This window comes from Hippoglossus hippoglossus, chromosome 21 (assembly GCF_009819705.1).
Source record: "Hippoglossus hippoglossus isolate fHipHip1 chromosome 21, fHipHip1.pri, whole genome shotgun sequence".
Lineage (NCBI taxonomy): Eukaryota > Metazoa > Chordata > Actinopteri > Pleuronectiformes > Pleuronectidae > Hippoglossus > Hippoglossus hippoglossus.
In genome coordinates this window covers 11,012,660-11,027,631 of record NC_047171.1, presented here as the reverse complement: position 1 = coordinate 11,027,631, position 14,972 = coordinate 11,012,660, and the positions used below count along the sequence as shown (strand labels likewise).

The window sequence follows — 14,972 nt, the reverse complement described above, 5'->3', positions numbered from 1 at the left end:
AATAGCCAATATGAAATATGAAATATTTTATAGACTTGAAATGCTATTGTTACCTCCAACCCCGGTTCATTTGCCTGTTGGTTCGTTTGTTTGTAAACAATATTACGCAAAAACAATTACTGGCTGGATGTACCTCATAACTTGGACGGTTCAAGTTAGCAATTTCTAACAATTCAATTATCTATCAATTCATTTTATTGAAATTATCAATCATTTTAAAATACAATATTTTTAAAATAAGAATCATATAGAATCATACAATCATAGCATTTCTTTTTATTTTACAACAGCATTAGCATATAAAAGAGTTTTAGGGCCACTTAAAGGGTAAAAATCTGAGATTGTGACAATTAAATTGTAAAATCAGAAGACAGAAAGTCATAATTTTAAAAGAAAATAGGTTAAAATTTTACAAAACTAAAATTGTAATTTGACAAGAATTAAGTCATAATATTAAAAGACAAAAAGACGAGAACACATTATTATCTCGTGGCCAAGAATAATATTTTTCCCCAAATGTCACCAGGGGGGTTCTGTACTTTCATGCCCCTCAAGACTTCTAAAGTTATAACCTTGAAGAAACCATTTACTTTTGACGGCGGCAGTTGAGACCAGAAGCAGCTAATGTTGCTAAAGTTGCTGCGAAGATGAGCGACCATTATTCACTCAACAGCATCGACGGCCTCCTCTGTCAATCTGGTGAGTTTGCTTTTTGAGTTTTGTTGAGCTTAACAGTTTTACCTTTGTTGTAATTGTATGTGTGTAAAGGTTTAATGTTCGGTAAAGTGGTTCAGAGATGTCGGTTGCAAGCTAGCTGCTGAAAACCTAAGCTAATTGAAGTTAGCAACTTCACAAGATGGCACCTTTTCAGACATAAGCTAATTGTTTTTTTTTATTCTTATTTCATAGCTCTTCAGACTCGCGAGCTTTCCCAAAAGAAGAATGAATTCATCCAACGAATTAAAGGTAAGCCAGTAAAAGAAACCACTGACAAACAGTGAAATAAAGAGCTAGCTTAAATTAGCTACCATGTAAGTTAGCAACATGATGGAGACCTCACTGTTTTGAATGTAAAATCATTTTGGTGTTGTGTTGAACTGTGTCACTCCAGTGTTTCTGTGTGTGTGTGTGCACAGTTTGCAGAGCTGACATTGCTGAGAGGAGGTCTTACATCGACACACTTCACAGAAACATCAAGAAACTGGAGGAGGAAACCAGGGGGAAGCAGAGCACTGCCATGTATAATAAAGCTAACGCAAGAAGGTAAAGGATGACAGAGCCAAGCCATGGTGGATGGATGAAGATGACACATAATCAAATTGTGCATGTTAATACCAGTGTCATGTGATAAAGATATACATTTATTTCACTGCTTGTCGTCCATGTAACTGAAGCATGAAGACGACCAACCGCCTGCTCCTCCAGTACGAGCAGACGCTGAAAGCTGAACTTGAGAGCAGAAAAGACAGCTTCAACCACGACACGTGGGTTCAACTGGCTGCTGTGTCGAATCATCTTTTTACGTCCTTTGTGTGCTCTGATAACAAAACTGAATTGTTCTGTATTTGTTACCTAACTAGGGAAGTCTATGAAGAGAGGATTGCAAGCTACAGAAAGAAATTCCAGTCACATCAAGAATATTATTTGCAAAATCCTACGGCTCAAAAGCTCCTCAAGCTGCAGGGCGAAAAAGAGGAGATCGAGTGCAGGATCAAGGCCTGCGATGATCAAATTACAATGAAGCAGGCAGAGCTAGACCATCTCACTGGTAATACACTTTATAATCCCATGGCAACTTGCTCTGCTTGAGAATATTGAAATTCCTCTTTACGCAGTTGATTTCTCTGGTTTTGTCTGACCAGGTCCAGAAGTCACTGTCTCTTCTACTGAGAAGCTACTGGACAGGTGTCTCTCTCTGAATCTTATAAATAACAAATAATTATGACACTTTATTTTATTGTATTATTCTCCAATCGAATCTGTTTTTCTTTCTAGTGTTACAGGTCAACAGCCTGAAGAAGAAGCAGAGAAACAATTAGATCCTCAGACCGAGGACTGTGATTCTGCCATCGACAGCTTCTGTCTTCATCTCAACCAGACAAAGGTACTCAGAAGCCATAAGTCAAAACTAATGGCACATCATAGTTGTCTTAAGTATGTAAGTAACATCATATAAGTAACCAAACGGTTTAACATGAACAGATGTTGCAGAATGGAGATAAAGTATCTGTAGAGGCAGGTGGTGCAGATATCCCTGAGGAACACAAGGTCCAGGATACGACCGCCTGCAGCACTTACCCAGAGGAAGCAGGCAGAGAGCTGTGGTCTCACCAACAGCTGGATGGTAAGTAGAGAAATGCATTCATTTCAGTGAATGCCTGCATCTTTACGCACGGTGGTCTTCGTGTTTCGGTGTTGATGTTGCATAAAACCTCATCAGCTAAATATTTATATCTCTTTAGAACAAAGTTGGACAGAGGAGATGCAAACTAATGAGCAGGAAAAGGACACTGAACTACAGGAACAAGTCTTGGTAATATCTGCTTTTCAACTTAATGGATGGATAGATAGAGAACCTTGACCATACCAAGAATGACCTGCTGTGGGCACTTCTCCCAATGTTCTGAAAACACTTTCCCTCATGCTGCTCGTATCTTTCCTAAAGCATATTTCAGTTATTGGTCTTGACACCTACTGAACTGCACTATATCCACCCCAAAATAGTGGAGGTGAAAGTACTTTCATTTGTAGAAACTTCACCTTTCTGTTAAAATCACTTCATGAGGAGCTCAGTCTATGAAAACTGGAATTTTATGTATTCTGAGGAAGTACTATAGCTTAAGCTTGTAGATGGACAAATTTGGAAAAAAAAAACTAACAAAAAACAACAACCCTCCATGTCAAGCTCCCGCCATGAGGTTTAAAAGACCCATACTGGGCTGTCCCTACAAGTGTCCCAACATGATGGAATTGAAATAGTAAAACTCACAACACTGATGTGCTTCATCTGGAAAAGACGGGGATGCCTTTCAGAACAATCTCAAGGAATTTACCACAAGTGTCGATGTTAACAGTTTTGAGATCTGTTTTGTCCGCCACTGAAAACAGCAGTGATATTATTGTCTACGTTGCAGAAGCTGGTTCCACTCCTGTTGGAAAAGCTTTCACACTCAATGTGTTTTGTGTGTAGGAACAGCAATCTAATGTGTCAGAGGAAGAGGAGGCAGCAGAGGACAAGGCGGAGGAAGGAGTGGGAACAGATGAAGAGCAGACATCAAGTGAAAAGGACAATGAGGAACTTGTTGCTTTTCCTCAGTCATCATGCGAAGAGACTAATTCTCAGGCCTCTGTGGCAAAGACGACAGCTGCACCTTCAACCACAGCATTTCCATTTAAGTAAGGTTTTTGTATCCAAGTTGTCCGACATTTTATATCACTGTCAAGATAACCACTGAGAGCAGTCTTTCATGTGCTCACTTCAGCTTCAGCCCTGCCAGCGGGACCTCCGATACCAAATCTCCAGCTTTCCTGTTCTCTCTGAACTCTGATCCGAGCACCCCCGGCTTCTCTGGATTTGGATTTGACACGTCGCAGGCTGAGGTGAGGAACGAGCAGAAGGAACAAACAATCTTAAAGAAATCCGTGTTACTTGCTTTTTTAATGTTTTTTTTTTGCAGGACACAAATTTTGCTTTCACTGGCTCTTTTTTCAACGAGAAGGTACAGTAGATTCTTTTTATTGAAACACTTCTTTTTCTCAAGCTGTACTCTTTAAAAAAATAACACCAAAATCTGATCATTATATTTCAGAAAACCACGGACACCAAGTCTTCAAGTGGTAAACACCTAATCAAATCTCTCCATTTGTGTGATGCGTGTTACCTTCCTTAAAATAAAGGTGTGTAAATGATTTTGTTTTTCAGGCGGTGAGTTCTTGTTTGACCAATCAGAACAAGGTGAGGACTTTCAGTTTGCCTTCAACTTCAAGAGCCCTCAAGCAACTACCAAAGAGAAGAGCAGGGAGGACTTTCCATTTTCATTCAACTTTTGAGAGTTGTAACAAAAAAAGTGGTTTATTTGGTTCAAAGAGCCGTTCCTGGTTTAACTTCAGTTATGTTCTGATATAGTTTGCAATGGATTCAATGGTTAAAAAAAAAATTATATTTGCCAACTTTGGCTTTTCTCACAGCATTTTTCATCTTTTACTCTGTTAAATGGTTTCTATGTATTTGTCTGTGTAATTAATTATTTATTCCTACTGACATTTCAGTGAACATGTTTCTAATAGCACTACTGTTGAATAACATTTTATTGAAGATAGTTATAGTAACACCATAATACACAAGTCCATATTTCTTTACAGAGTTCCCTGTAGTAAGTGCAGTAGTTGTAATTCTCTTTTACATAGTGTAATAAACTGCCTGATGGTAATTTGTGATTAGCTGTTTAGTTTACGTAGACAGAAGCAGTGTTTCAGTACAGATACAATGCAAAAATAAAATGAACATCTCACAGGTCCCACGAGTCACAGTCATATTTTAATGGTTCAGTATTTTGTCTGAGTCAAGTTAGAATTTCTAAAAATATGTGATTTCAAAGCAAACAACACACACAATGTACTTTATATTATATTGTACATTTTAACTTAATGACAGACTTGTGTCATCTTTTTTTGGCAGTGGTTTCCTTTTGCAATTGCTTTGTTTGTCTACATGGGTGTTTGAAGTACACTTATAATATTTACAGTTCAGTAGTTACAGTATCTGCTGGCTTGTGTTCAGTCCAGTGAACGTGCACAGCAGCAAATTAAAATCTGTGTGGGAACTAAAGATGGACAGAATACACTGGACTCAGAGAGCTTAGAACCCAGAATCGATGCTGAGGGATCGTCGAGTCACATGTTCGATCTCTCCTGGGACGTATTCACAGAAGCTGGTCTGATACTTGGCCAACATTTTTAGCAGTGGCCGCAGATTATACCACCACTGGACCTTGGGCATCCGGTGCCTGAAAACCAGTGACATAAAGTAAAATATTAAGACTGATCAAAAACATATATCACCTGATAAGCACCTTGAATTTACTTACTCAAAATCAGTCACAGCCTTCAGCTCAGCGACAGGGGTGAACTTGATGACCTTCCTGTGTAGGCCGAGCACACACGCTGTATCTGGCGAGTTGGTGAACACGCGGCCTGGTGGAGAAAATGGCGCAATCGTGACATCACTGTTGTTTGACTTAGGTTTCTGAGCAGTTTATTCATATCAAATATGACTTCATGCAGGAACTCTACCTTGTCGAAAGTTTTCTGTCAATCTCTCTGAAATCCACTGGATCACCCTCACACCCAACTTGGTGCCAAAATTTCTGTCAAAGGGAGAAGGTGCACCACCCTAGACCACAAATGCACAAACTGAGTATAAATATGTAGCAAGACTGTCACTTACACTACAGCAGCGAATCCCAAAGTAGACACAGAGAAGGGGTCACAAGATGACCAATACAGTTTAAATACAACTTAAAAATAGCATATTTTAGCCATTAAATTTGTATTCAAATTTAAAATAAAACTGCAAATAAGAAAACATATTTGTCATCTTCTGATCGTCTTCATCAGCACATGACCCCAAAAATCATAATCTCAAATTAGTGACAGCATCAGTTTCATTGAGGTCAGTTTACAGCAAAACAAGAAACATTGCGACATGTGCACAAAGTTTTTTTATTTTTCCCCAATCAATAATGGGATAATGGGGGTCCCCAAGTCTCTGACGCTTTGGAAGTCAGGGCCTGAAAACTGGGACCTCTGCTTTACAGTATATGAGTGTCACTTATATTGATATCATTTGTAATTTGTTAAGCTGTGTTTTGCCAGAGTGGATAGATCACACGGTGGCTCCTCACCTGCTGAAGGTGTCCCAACACATTGACTCTGCAGTCAAAGATGCCCTTCCCCTCTGATGAATACAGCTTATGGATGAAATCTGTCGTGTAGTTTTCATGGCATTTCTCATTCCTGTTGCAGCAGAGGAAAAGTTCAACATGGGAAAAACTGCATCAGACATACACAATATCACAATAATATGACAATGTCCCTCGGTCATTCTGCCACTTTGGTCCGGGGTTAAATTTATCAACGTTTTGATGCGTTGCCATGAAATCATGTGCCCCAGATGATAAATCCTCCTGACATTCATGATCCTTAGACTTAAAGCAAAAATGCCTAGTTTGTCCGAAAACTTTTGACTAGGTCCCTGCAAACTAAAGTAATTTCCATCATACTACAACTGTACTTGATGTTTACAAAATGTTCACATGCTAGCACGCTAAGCTAAGGTGGTGATATATATATATATATATATCGGATCAGCATGAAAATCTCTTACATACCTCAGTACCAGACCCCGCTGGATGTCCTTCTTCATTTTTTCAGCTAAATGCTCCACGTTGGTCTGTCAAAGGCCAGATAAATAAATAAGCTGAAATCTGTTAACAATACCAATAAAGAATAGACACAGCACAGTCCGGTCTTACCTTCAGGTCATTGATGTTGATGGGGTCCTCAAAGATGTAGGCTGCGTCGGCACCCACAGCTATTCCAGTTGACGTGGCCAGATAGCCACAGAATCCACCCATAGTCTCCACCACGAACACTCTTCTCTTGGTGCCACTGGCAGACTGCTTTATCTTGTCACAGCCCTGATGAGGAAATTAAAATGAGTATTGAAAGTCGGGTCAAAGTGTGGGTGTGGAAGTCAAGGAGGGACTCAATTAAAGACTTAGAAACTAGTGTTTATCTCCAATATTCAGCAAGTAAACTTAATAAATATTAACAACTCTGAACAAGAGTTTGTTGTATTTGTTACAGCAGCAGCTCCCCTGGTTCAAGAAGCCGGGGATCATGGGTAACATCCATAGTTCAGTTGTGTTTCAGTTCAGTGAGTGGGACTATACAGCCAGAGCTCTGGTCAACAGATTGATGTCACATAGTTACAAAGTGTTGCGTTAATCTACTTCTAATTAACCATCACCTGTATTTATTGTGACTATGCAGCCTCTAGAAAGCGTAAAAAACAGATACACAGGAAGCGTTTTTGGAGAAAGCTGCTGTTGTCTTATTTATGTTCTTTTACCAGGTACAATATTTAAAGTCACAGGGAATAACCAGAGGGCCGTCTGCCTCAATCACCGTCCTCTAAAAATTAAAAACTAAATCTCTATCCTCTGTTTTAAATATGTACGAGGAGTTCAAAGTCTGGCTCTGTAACACAGCTCATATCTGATGTGATGCTTTCTGATGTGATGGTTCAGTCCTCATCCATCTTAATCCTGAAACATCAAAGTCTCCGAGTTAATGTGCCATCTGCTCGGTGTTACCTCCATGGCAGCATTGACGGCAGTGTCTGCTCCCAGGCTGAAGTCAGTTCCAGGCACGTTGTTGCTGATGGTGGCAGGGATTACACACATGGGTATACAGAGCTCGTCGTAGCGACTCCGGGCTTCAAACAGCTGCAGCACTCCTTCGTACGCCTTTGAACATCAAGTGGTACAGTGAAAACCACTCTGATGTAACGCTGATATTACGGATTATTACCTATAACCAATCAATACTCTACCTCGAATCCTCCAATTACAAGAAGAGCCGAAATGTTGAACTTGGCAATGGTTTCCACAATCTTCTCCATGTGTTTTTTTGGAAGCGTCCTGAGGGAGGACATGAAACAGACATTAAAAATCACTTAAAGGGGAACGCCAACTTCACATAAGCTAGACATACGCCGTGCAATTTGTAGCGAGGAGCAATTAGATGCCACTGGAGGATCAGATACATTTCAGAAATTTCTGAAAAATCCACAAAACAAAACAGAATGAGAATCATATGGACAAAAAATGGCCAGGCTGTAACACAGAGGTGCTAAATGATGTGTCACATTGCCCACACTAACCAATAAACCAAGAGATATGACAAGCATAAAACATTTAAAAAAACATATAGTTGCCAAACCATATCTACTCCATAATGTATTAGTTATTAACATTCATGAAAGTGGAGTACTAGAAATGTGGGTACAGTTTGAGTACATAAATCCATCCATTTAAAAAAAACGCTTAGGGGTTGTAGCCCACCGTTTTGTTCCCAGCAGCGAGCCCCCTTGTCCCGTCCATCCGGCCACACTGTGCCATTCCATTTCAAAAACCTGCCAACAGTACAGAACAGTCTCCTCTCAGTCTCATGCATTACTAAAAAGATACTGCAGTGTGGTACAGATGCAAAGATAGTTGGACTAACCGCTCCATTGGCAAGTCCTTGATATCCATCGTTGACCGCAAAGACCTTGTGTCCGTGAGCAAGGGCTAATCTCACCGCCGACCTCGCGGCTGCATTCATCCCTCCAGCGGGAGCTCCAACGTTCAGAATAGCCAAAGAGAAGTTGCTCTGTGGGAACATGAGTCTCACATTATAACTTATGTGATTTTTACATGTGTTAATCTAATACCACACAGTATGTGTGTGTACATGTGTTCATATTAATGAGAGACTTACCTGAGACTGGGCAGGTTTCTGGAAGGCGAGAAGCTTGTAGATGTTCCAGTTGTTCTCAAAACTCCTACAAGAACATCATCTTGTTTTTTATTGACACAGTAACGACAAAAAAATGAAATGGTCTCGTGATAAAATGAACATAAGATTTACAAGGGATTATAGGGCATATTTGTAAAATGGAGATGAATGATAGAACTATTCAATATACATGAACAAATCTCCTCTCTCACCCTCCTCGCAGTTTGACTGCCTCCTCGAACCTCTTCTCGTTCATGGCCTTCTGCACCAACTTAGTCTGCAAACAATGTGAAAAAAAGTTGAAAAAACAGCCACCTCCCACTGTTAGCATTCATGTCCTTAAAAAACTAATATAGAAGTGAGGAAAGAGACTCACCATCTCCACACACTCCATTAGAGGAAGACGAACAGCGTGGTTACCAGACAGGCCGATGACACAGGCTGGAGTGTCAGGAGAGCCCTCCATCAGAGCAACTACAGCCTCCACACCCAACTTACTGCTCTGGAGAAAAAAAGAGCACACATACGTTATTTCCATTTATATACATATGTCATCGATGTTGGAAGTCATCTTTCACTCATTATTAATGTTTTGTGCAACAGTAGACTAGCATGTCCTTCTGGCTGTATCTTCGGGGGTTGTGCCTGACATAGTTCAAGACCCCACAGTGAGGTATACCGAAGGGGAGACATCTTGTGGGTGCTGAAACATGTTGTAAAGAAAATCCTGTGATCTCTGCAGCGGAATTAATACGTCACTTCCCGCCTCTGTCTGCTGCACCCAGCTGCTCCATCTCTCACCTTAATAATATGGAGGATTTGTTTCTGTTGTGAACGTGTCCGTGCAGAAAACCTCAAGCTGTGTTGTGCATGTGTGAAAGGCAAACTGCGTGTAAACTATGTGGCTGATTCTCAGGACTCTACCTCAGCTTCTCAGCCTTAGTCAGATCAAAGAGTTGGTCTCGGTTCAGATCAATCTGAACCATGGAACTCGGACCATTTGCAGTAAAATAATACTGTATGTATAAAAACTGGGAATTCTTTGTAATAAAGCATTATGTCCGATTCACCAAAGTATTGTTGCAATGATTTCCAGCAGTTAACCTTGCACACTGCTTTGGTGTTAAACCTATTGCTGAAATAAAACATTTACTATCACCTCACAACAACGTGTTCAGGTGTCATACATAATAAATAATAAAATATGTTGTTCAACTCACCAGAATTCTGTCGAAGGCTGAGGGAGTTCCTCCTCGCTGAACGTGGCCGAGTACTGTCACTCTGGTGTCATAACCCAGCCGATCCACCACCAGCTTCAAACACACATGGAAGCATTTCAGTGTACTATGTCTTTGTCATTGACCAAACAAAACAGAGAGGCTTTCAGAAAAAAAAGTCCTTGAAATTGGTGAAGATGCAAAAAGAAATCCGCTCTATTTTGTAATGTCGAAGAAATTCTTTCTTGGGCAATGTCCAATTCTTCCACCAAAATCCCCGGAAATCTGTTCGGTAGTTTAAGCGTAATATAGTCCTTAAACCTTTATACTTACATCTTTTACATAAGTTGAGGAGATGGGTTTGCCATTTATGTCAATGGCTCCTTCTGCGATGATTATAATGTTTAGTCTTGACCCCTTTATACGGCTCTGGAGGTAAACAGAAACACATGCATTAACCAGTAAGTCAGGAACATAAACCTGTTTCCAAGTACCTGAAGAGCTTGTAGACCTAACTATCTTTGAAGTATAGTTTTTGTGTCTTACCGTTTCTAGACGGGAACACATACGGTCCTCCCAGCCCTCCTTGGGGGGAGACTCTGGAATAAAGAGCCAGTCGGCCCCAGATGCCAGCGCTGACACCAAGGCCAGATACCTGGAGTAACAGCACAATCACATATGTTTTATTTAGTGGCTTCTTATGAATTACATCCAAATGTATCTAAGTGTGTTACTCACCCACAGTGTCGACCCATGACTTCCAGAACAAAAGTGCGCTGGTGGCTGGGGGAAGTAAACAACAGCTATGGTCAAACAAACTAAAACACTTTTGTAGCAACTATGTGAACATAGCACGTGAGAGTTTTCAGACTGCAGAAGCTCAGCAGCTGAGATGCAAAAGTACAAGTCTGAACAAGCTCATAGGAATCATGCCAAACAGGCTTGAATGGAGGAACTCTGTTAAAACAAAACTTGGCCTCGATCATCGCATTCCAATACATCAACTACATACTGCAGGTTTTGTGCAAACCATAGACTGTTTATATAGATGGAAGACGTGACTGCTCCAATCGTGAAGCCAAAGCTTCTTGATCAACACCTGGTGGCTGGCTGCAGTATATATTATAAATCCTGCCTTCTCCATGTTAGTGGATGGGACATGGAACTAACTCAAAATATATATTTCTCTCATTTTAGGTACTTATTATCATATATGTCAAAGTGTTCATTCATTTTTGCAGTTAGTTCGGTTTTGATTAGTTATTTGATGCTATAAAACAGAGTGTAAAGTCATCATTGATGGCTGACACTGACTCCTGATTGGTCGAGCCTATGTATCCATGGGACTCTACTACTGCAGCTCCATCCCCTGATCAATACTGCGCAGACTTTGGCTCCAAAAGCACAAGATGGCAGCGTTAGTATCGGGGATATTTTGGTTTCATTTCTAGATAGTGGAGATGCGTTATTCATCTTTATAAACAGTCTAAGGTTCACACAGCAGTCCCAAACACAAAGATACAACTTACTGTATATGTGTGTAACCTGTATGAATCATATACGACAAAGGAAATCAGCAATTAGTCACATTTCAGAATCTGGAACTGCAGAGTGTTTCGTATTCTATAGATAATTTCCTGTTAATCGATTACTCAAATTAATTGTTTAGTTTTTTTTAGGTCTGATAGCAGTATATCTATTACTGCTATAAATTAATATATTTACAGTTTCTCAATTAAAGTATCATTGTGTTCTTGTTATATCTTCATATTCTGAACAAATTAATATCACATTCATCAGTGAACAAAGGATTAATCACTTTGATGAAACAGCAGCCGTCACTGTTCCACATCACACGGCGTCTAACCTCTGTGCCGTGGTCATGATGGCATCAATTATCTCCATGATGCGGTGCAGCGCCGAGTCGGCTCCGATGGTCATGTCAGTGCCACAGAAGTCGTTGTCTATGGAGCCAACGAGCCCTACGATGTTCAGGTGATCGTGCTGCTGGGCCAGAGTGTCTGTGATCCGTCCTAAAGTCATACACACACGGAAATGTTATAATATTGGTTTACTGTTATATGTAGAGAACGAGTGATGACATGAATGATTCCGTACTCTTTAGCACTTTACCTTTCTGTACGAGCTCCTCCAGCAAACTGCTCCACTCACTGCGGAAGATGTTGGCTCCGGTGAGGCTGCCGTCTCCACCACACACACACAGGTTGGTGATGCCTTTCTTCACGAGGTTGTAGGCGGCGGCGACTCTGCCCTCCCGCGTTGTGAAAACCTTGCATCTGGCACTACCAATCACAGTCCCACCCTGCAGCAGATACCTCATTTACTAACAAGTCCAAGACCAGTTCAGCTCATACAGAAAGGACTTTGTCATCTGTCAATAACAAATGTCCTGATAAATGACAGAAAACTTTATTTTGACTACGTTTGTGATGCAAACACAGTCAGCTAGATACAGGATACTAGGTATGAACACGGCCGCAGTGGCGGTAAGAGGATGTAAGTTAAACACAATACAAACACAACCGTTCAAGCAGTTTTAGAGAGGGTTGAACATCGACACATTAGCTACACAAGTCCAAGAAAACTCACACAATTGGTCAGTGCAGTGTGAGACTGTTTATAACTGTCTCATGAGTAGAAAGCAGCTTGCTGCTTGAAGCACATGCGGCAAGACTCCTTACCAGGCTTTTACCAGTATAAGACAGGCAGAGGGAAAACAGATCAGAGGAGATGGATGAGATAATAAAATTCCGTTGAAAACCATAAAAAGAGAAATAAAGAAATAGATTTAAGACAGAAGAGATACACAAATTCTATGTCACTTTTTTACAGAAGAGATCTGACATGTGACAGTAGGAAAAGACAGAATAAACATCCATTATGGCCCTGCTGATGTGCTACTAGCATAGCTTGTTACATCAATAATGTTATTAACACTATCAATGTATTCTTCCTACTATGGTAAGTCAAAACTATGAAAAAGGCCGACTTCTGCAGTGGTGAGGGAGCAGTGACCGAAGCTAATGTTTCAACCCACCTGTTGGATGATGTTGGTCACACTGTGCCAGTGAGCCAGTTTGATGTTGTCTCCTCCATCCACCAGGCCCTGGTATCCCTGAAAAGTACAGATATGTACAGTCAAGTAAGAAAACAGGACTAATTCAATGTGTATATTTAATATGGTCATGAACATGATTAAATAAAAAGCTTTTTTAATCACCTCATAAATAAGATAGACCTTGGCCCCCACATAAATGCCCATCCGGGTCACAGCTCGGACAGCGGCGTTCATCCCTGGGTCGAGGACAATTGCATAAAAACATCAAGATTCAAATCGGACTTTGAAGTGATTACACACAAGTGTATTGTGTGGTCCTGAATGAGGAAATCAGATACTGCGGAGGATGTGACACAGTTTCACACCAGTGGTGAAAGAAGTACTGGTATCTTCAAGTACAAAAGTAGCAGTTACTAATCAAAAAATACAAGTCACACATTAAAAACCTTACATCAAGTTATACTTGAAGTACCAAAAGTATTGATGATGCAAATTATTTAACTTCTGAATATTTTATTATATCACTGGATTATAATTACTGGTGCAATAACGAGCACATAAAAAAAAAATGGGGTAATATTATTTACGTAATACATGGCAGGGTAGTGGATCCAGAAAGTGTTATTTATTCCTAACCCACAGTAAGGCCTCATGGTGTATTTGTTCTTTCTATTTCACATTATTTACCTAAGTATATAAGCATAGGTAAATTACCTAAATTATGTATTATTATACTTGTTGTCTTCAATGTATTATTTTCTTGTTTTTAGTCATCTTTGTACAGCACTGTTTGGTGCTAAGTTATTAGTATTATTATGTTTATTAATCTAAACATTCAATAGAATTAGCGCAGTAAAAAGTGCAGTCACTTCCCTCAATTGTTAAGTAGAAAGTAGCCAAAACGCGATATACTCTCATAAAAGTACAAGTGATACTTCATACAGCACATAACTACGTTACTTGTGTACTCAGTTACTTTGCTCCATTGCGAGTAACCTGCTGTACAACAGAGGTCATGTGTGTTGCAGCACATACATTTGACCTTTGACCCCTGATCCCAGATCCGAAGGTTAAAAACAGGAAACACTGGGATCATATGTTCAGTTATTGTTAGTGTTAGTGTCAGTGTCCCCTCGGTCCTGTTGTCTCCTTCCTGTCTCAACACTGACCTTCCTCCCTACACATGTACCTGAAGGCAACACGCTGCGTTTGAATGTCAGTTTATCTGAATTATTTACGTCACCTTGCGCATCTCCGCCGCTGGTCAGCACAGCCATGGCCCGGCCGGCCCCCGTCATCTTCAGCCGCTCCAGGTCCATGGAGGACATGTTTGAACTATAAGTACGAGGCGGTGCAGAGTCTCGGTGAAGTGCTGTGGTTCGGTTTGTTAGTTGGTCCAGATGTTTCCTCCTCGATGGCGGAAGGTTATTTCACCCCCCTCGGCGAGTAGACGCACTTCACCCGCCCTGACCCTTCTCCAGTGTCCGACTCCGCCCTGTCCAGAGGAGTGCACCGTGCGTTTGTTTTATAACCCCGCTCCGTCCGGTGACACGCTCCCCTCCTCCAGAAGCTATAAGCCCCGCCCACTCGCTGAACGCTGAGGAGGAAATGTCCGCAGCACGTCCCGCACGAACTCCAGGCAACAGGTAGGATTAAACCCCGCCCACTGATTTTAAATGTTTATTAAAATGGGCTTAAATTTGATTAGATACAAATCATATAAGTTTTTTTAATATATGTAAAATTATAAGTCTTAGGGGTTAGGGTTAGGGTTTTAACCCTTTAAAATGTTCTAATTCCAAGATTTTATAACTCTTGTATTTTATATATTCAAAAATAAACTTTGTGTTTTAAATATAATTTGTTGCTAATACTTAAGTGCAGAAGTATGAATGCATGATTTTAAAGTGTAATACAGTATTTCTACATTTTGGTATTGCTACTTTTTTTAATCTATTTGTAGATGTGTGTACCTATTTTATCCATAGTTTTACCACTGTACATATAATTCATTTATTAGTTCTATGTTTAATATTTATATTTAAATACTGACATAGTATTCCCTGAACTTGAATGAGAGCTGGTAATTAGCTGAATATGTGGGTGTCGTGGAT

The 14,972-nt window shown here is 40.3% G+C and overlaps 2 protein-coding genes across 4 annotated transcripts; one reads left to right on the top strand and one right to left on the bottom strand.

Annotated features, from left to right (window-relative positions):
• Positions 1 to 579: 579 nt before the first annotated feature.
• On the top strand, positions 580 to 4,084 carry LOC117755441 (RUN and FYVE domain-containing protein 2). 3 transcript variants are annotated; one of them, XM_034575255.1, is made up of 14 exons: positions 580 to 699; positions 910 to 966; positions 1,137 to 1,263; positions 1,395 to 1,484; positions 1,581 to 1,768; positions 1,863 to 1,905; positions 1,996 to 2,104; positions 2,203 to 2,344; positions 2,463 to 2,527; positions 3,191 to 3,396; positions 3,483 to 3,600; positions 3,675 to 3,719; positions 3,810 to 3,837; positions 3,923 to 4,084. In XM_034575255.1, the coding sequence occupies exons 1-14, from the start codon at positions 648 to 650 to the stop codon at positions 4,048 to 4,050; spliced, it is 1,398 nt and encodes a 465-aa protein (XP_034431146.1). In that variant the 5' UTR covers positions 580 to 647; the 3' UTR covers positions 4,051 to 4,084. The 3 variants fall into 3 exon arrangements, with proteins under 3 accessions (XP_034431146.1, XP_034431145.1, XP_034431144.1); XM_034575254.1 differs by having other exon boundaries at positions 2,463 to 2,533; positions 3,678 to 3,719; XM_034575253.1 differs by having other exon boundaries at positions 2,463 to 2,533.
• A 206-nt stretch (positions 4,085 to 4,290) lies between these two features.
• pfkla (phosphofructokinase, liver a) lies at positions 4,291 to 14,422 on the bottom strand. The gene is made up of 22 exons (XM_034575251.1): positions 14,102 to 14,422; positions 13,021 to 13,094; positions 12,838 to 12,915; positions 11,913 to 12,102; positions 11,647 to 11,812; positions 10,518 to 10,562; positions 10,326 to 10,434; positions 10,113 to 10,208; positions 9,783 to 9,875; positions 8,939 to 9,064; positions 8,775 to 8,839; positions 8,545 to 8,608; positions 8,290 to 8,436; positions 8,127 to 8,197; positions 7,616 to 7,703; positions 7,377 to 7,529; positions 6,534 to 6,698; positions 6,390 to 6,451; positions 5,904 to 6,015; positions 5,293 to 5,392; positions 5,088 to 5,193; positions 4,291 to 5,006 (listed from the first exon to the last, which is right to left on the bottom strand). The coding sequence occupies exons 1-22, from the start codon at positions 14,184 to 14,186 to the stop codon at positions 4,859 to 4,861; spliced, it is 2,343 nt and encodes a 780-aa protein (XP_034431142.1). The 5' UTR covers positions 14,187 to 14,422; the 3' UTR covers positions 4,291 to 4,858.
• Positions 14,423 to 14,972: the final 550 nt, after the last annotated feature.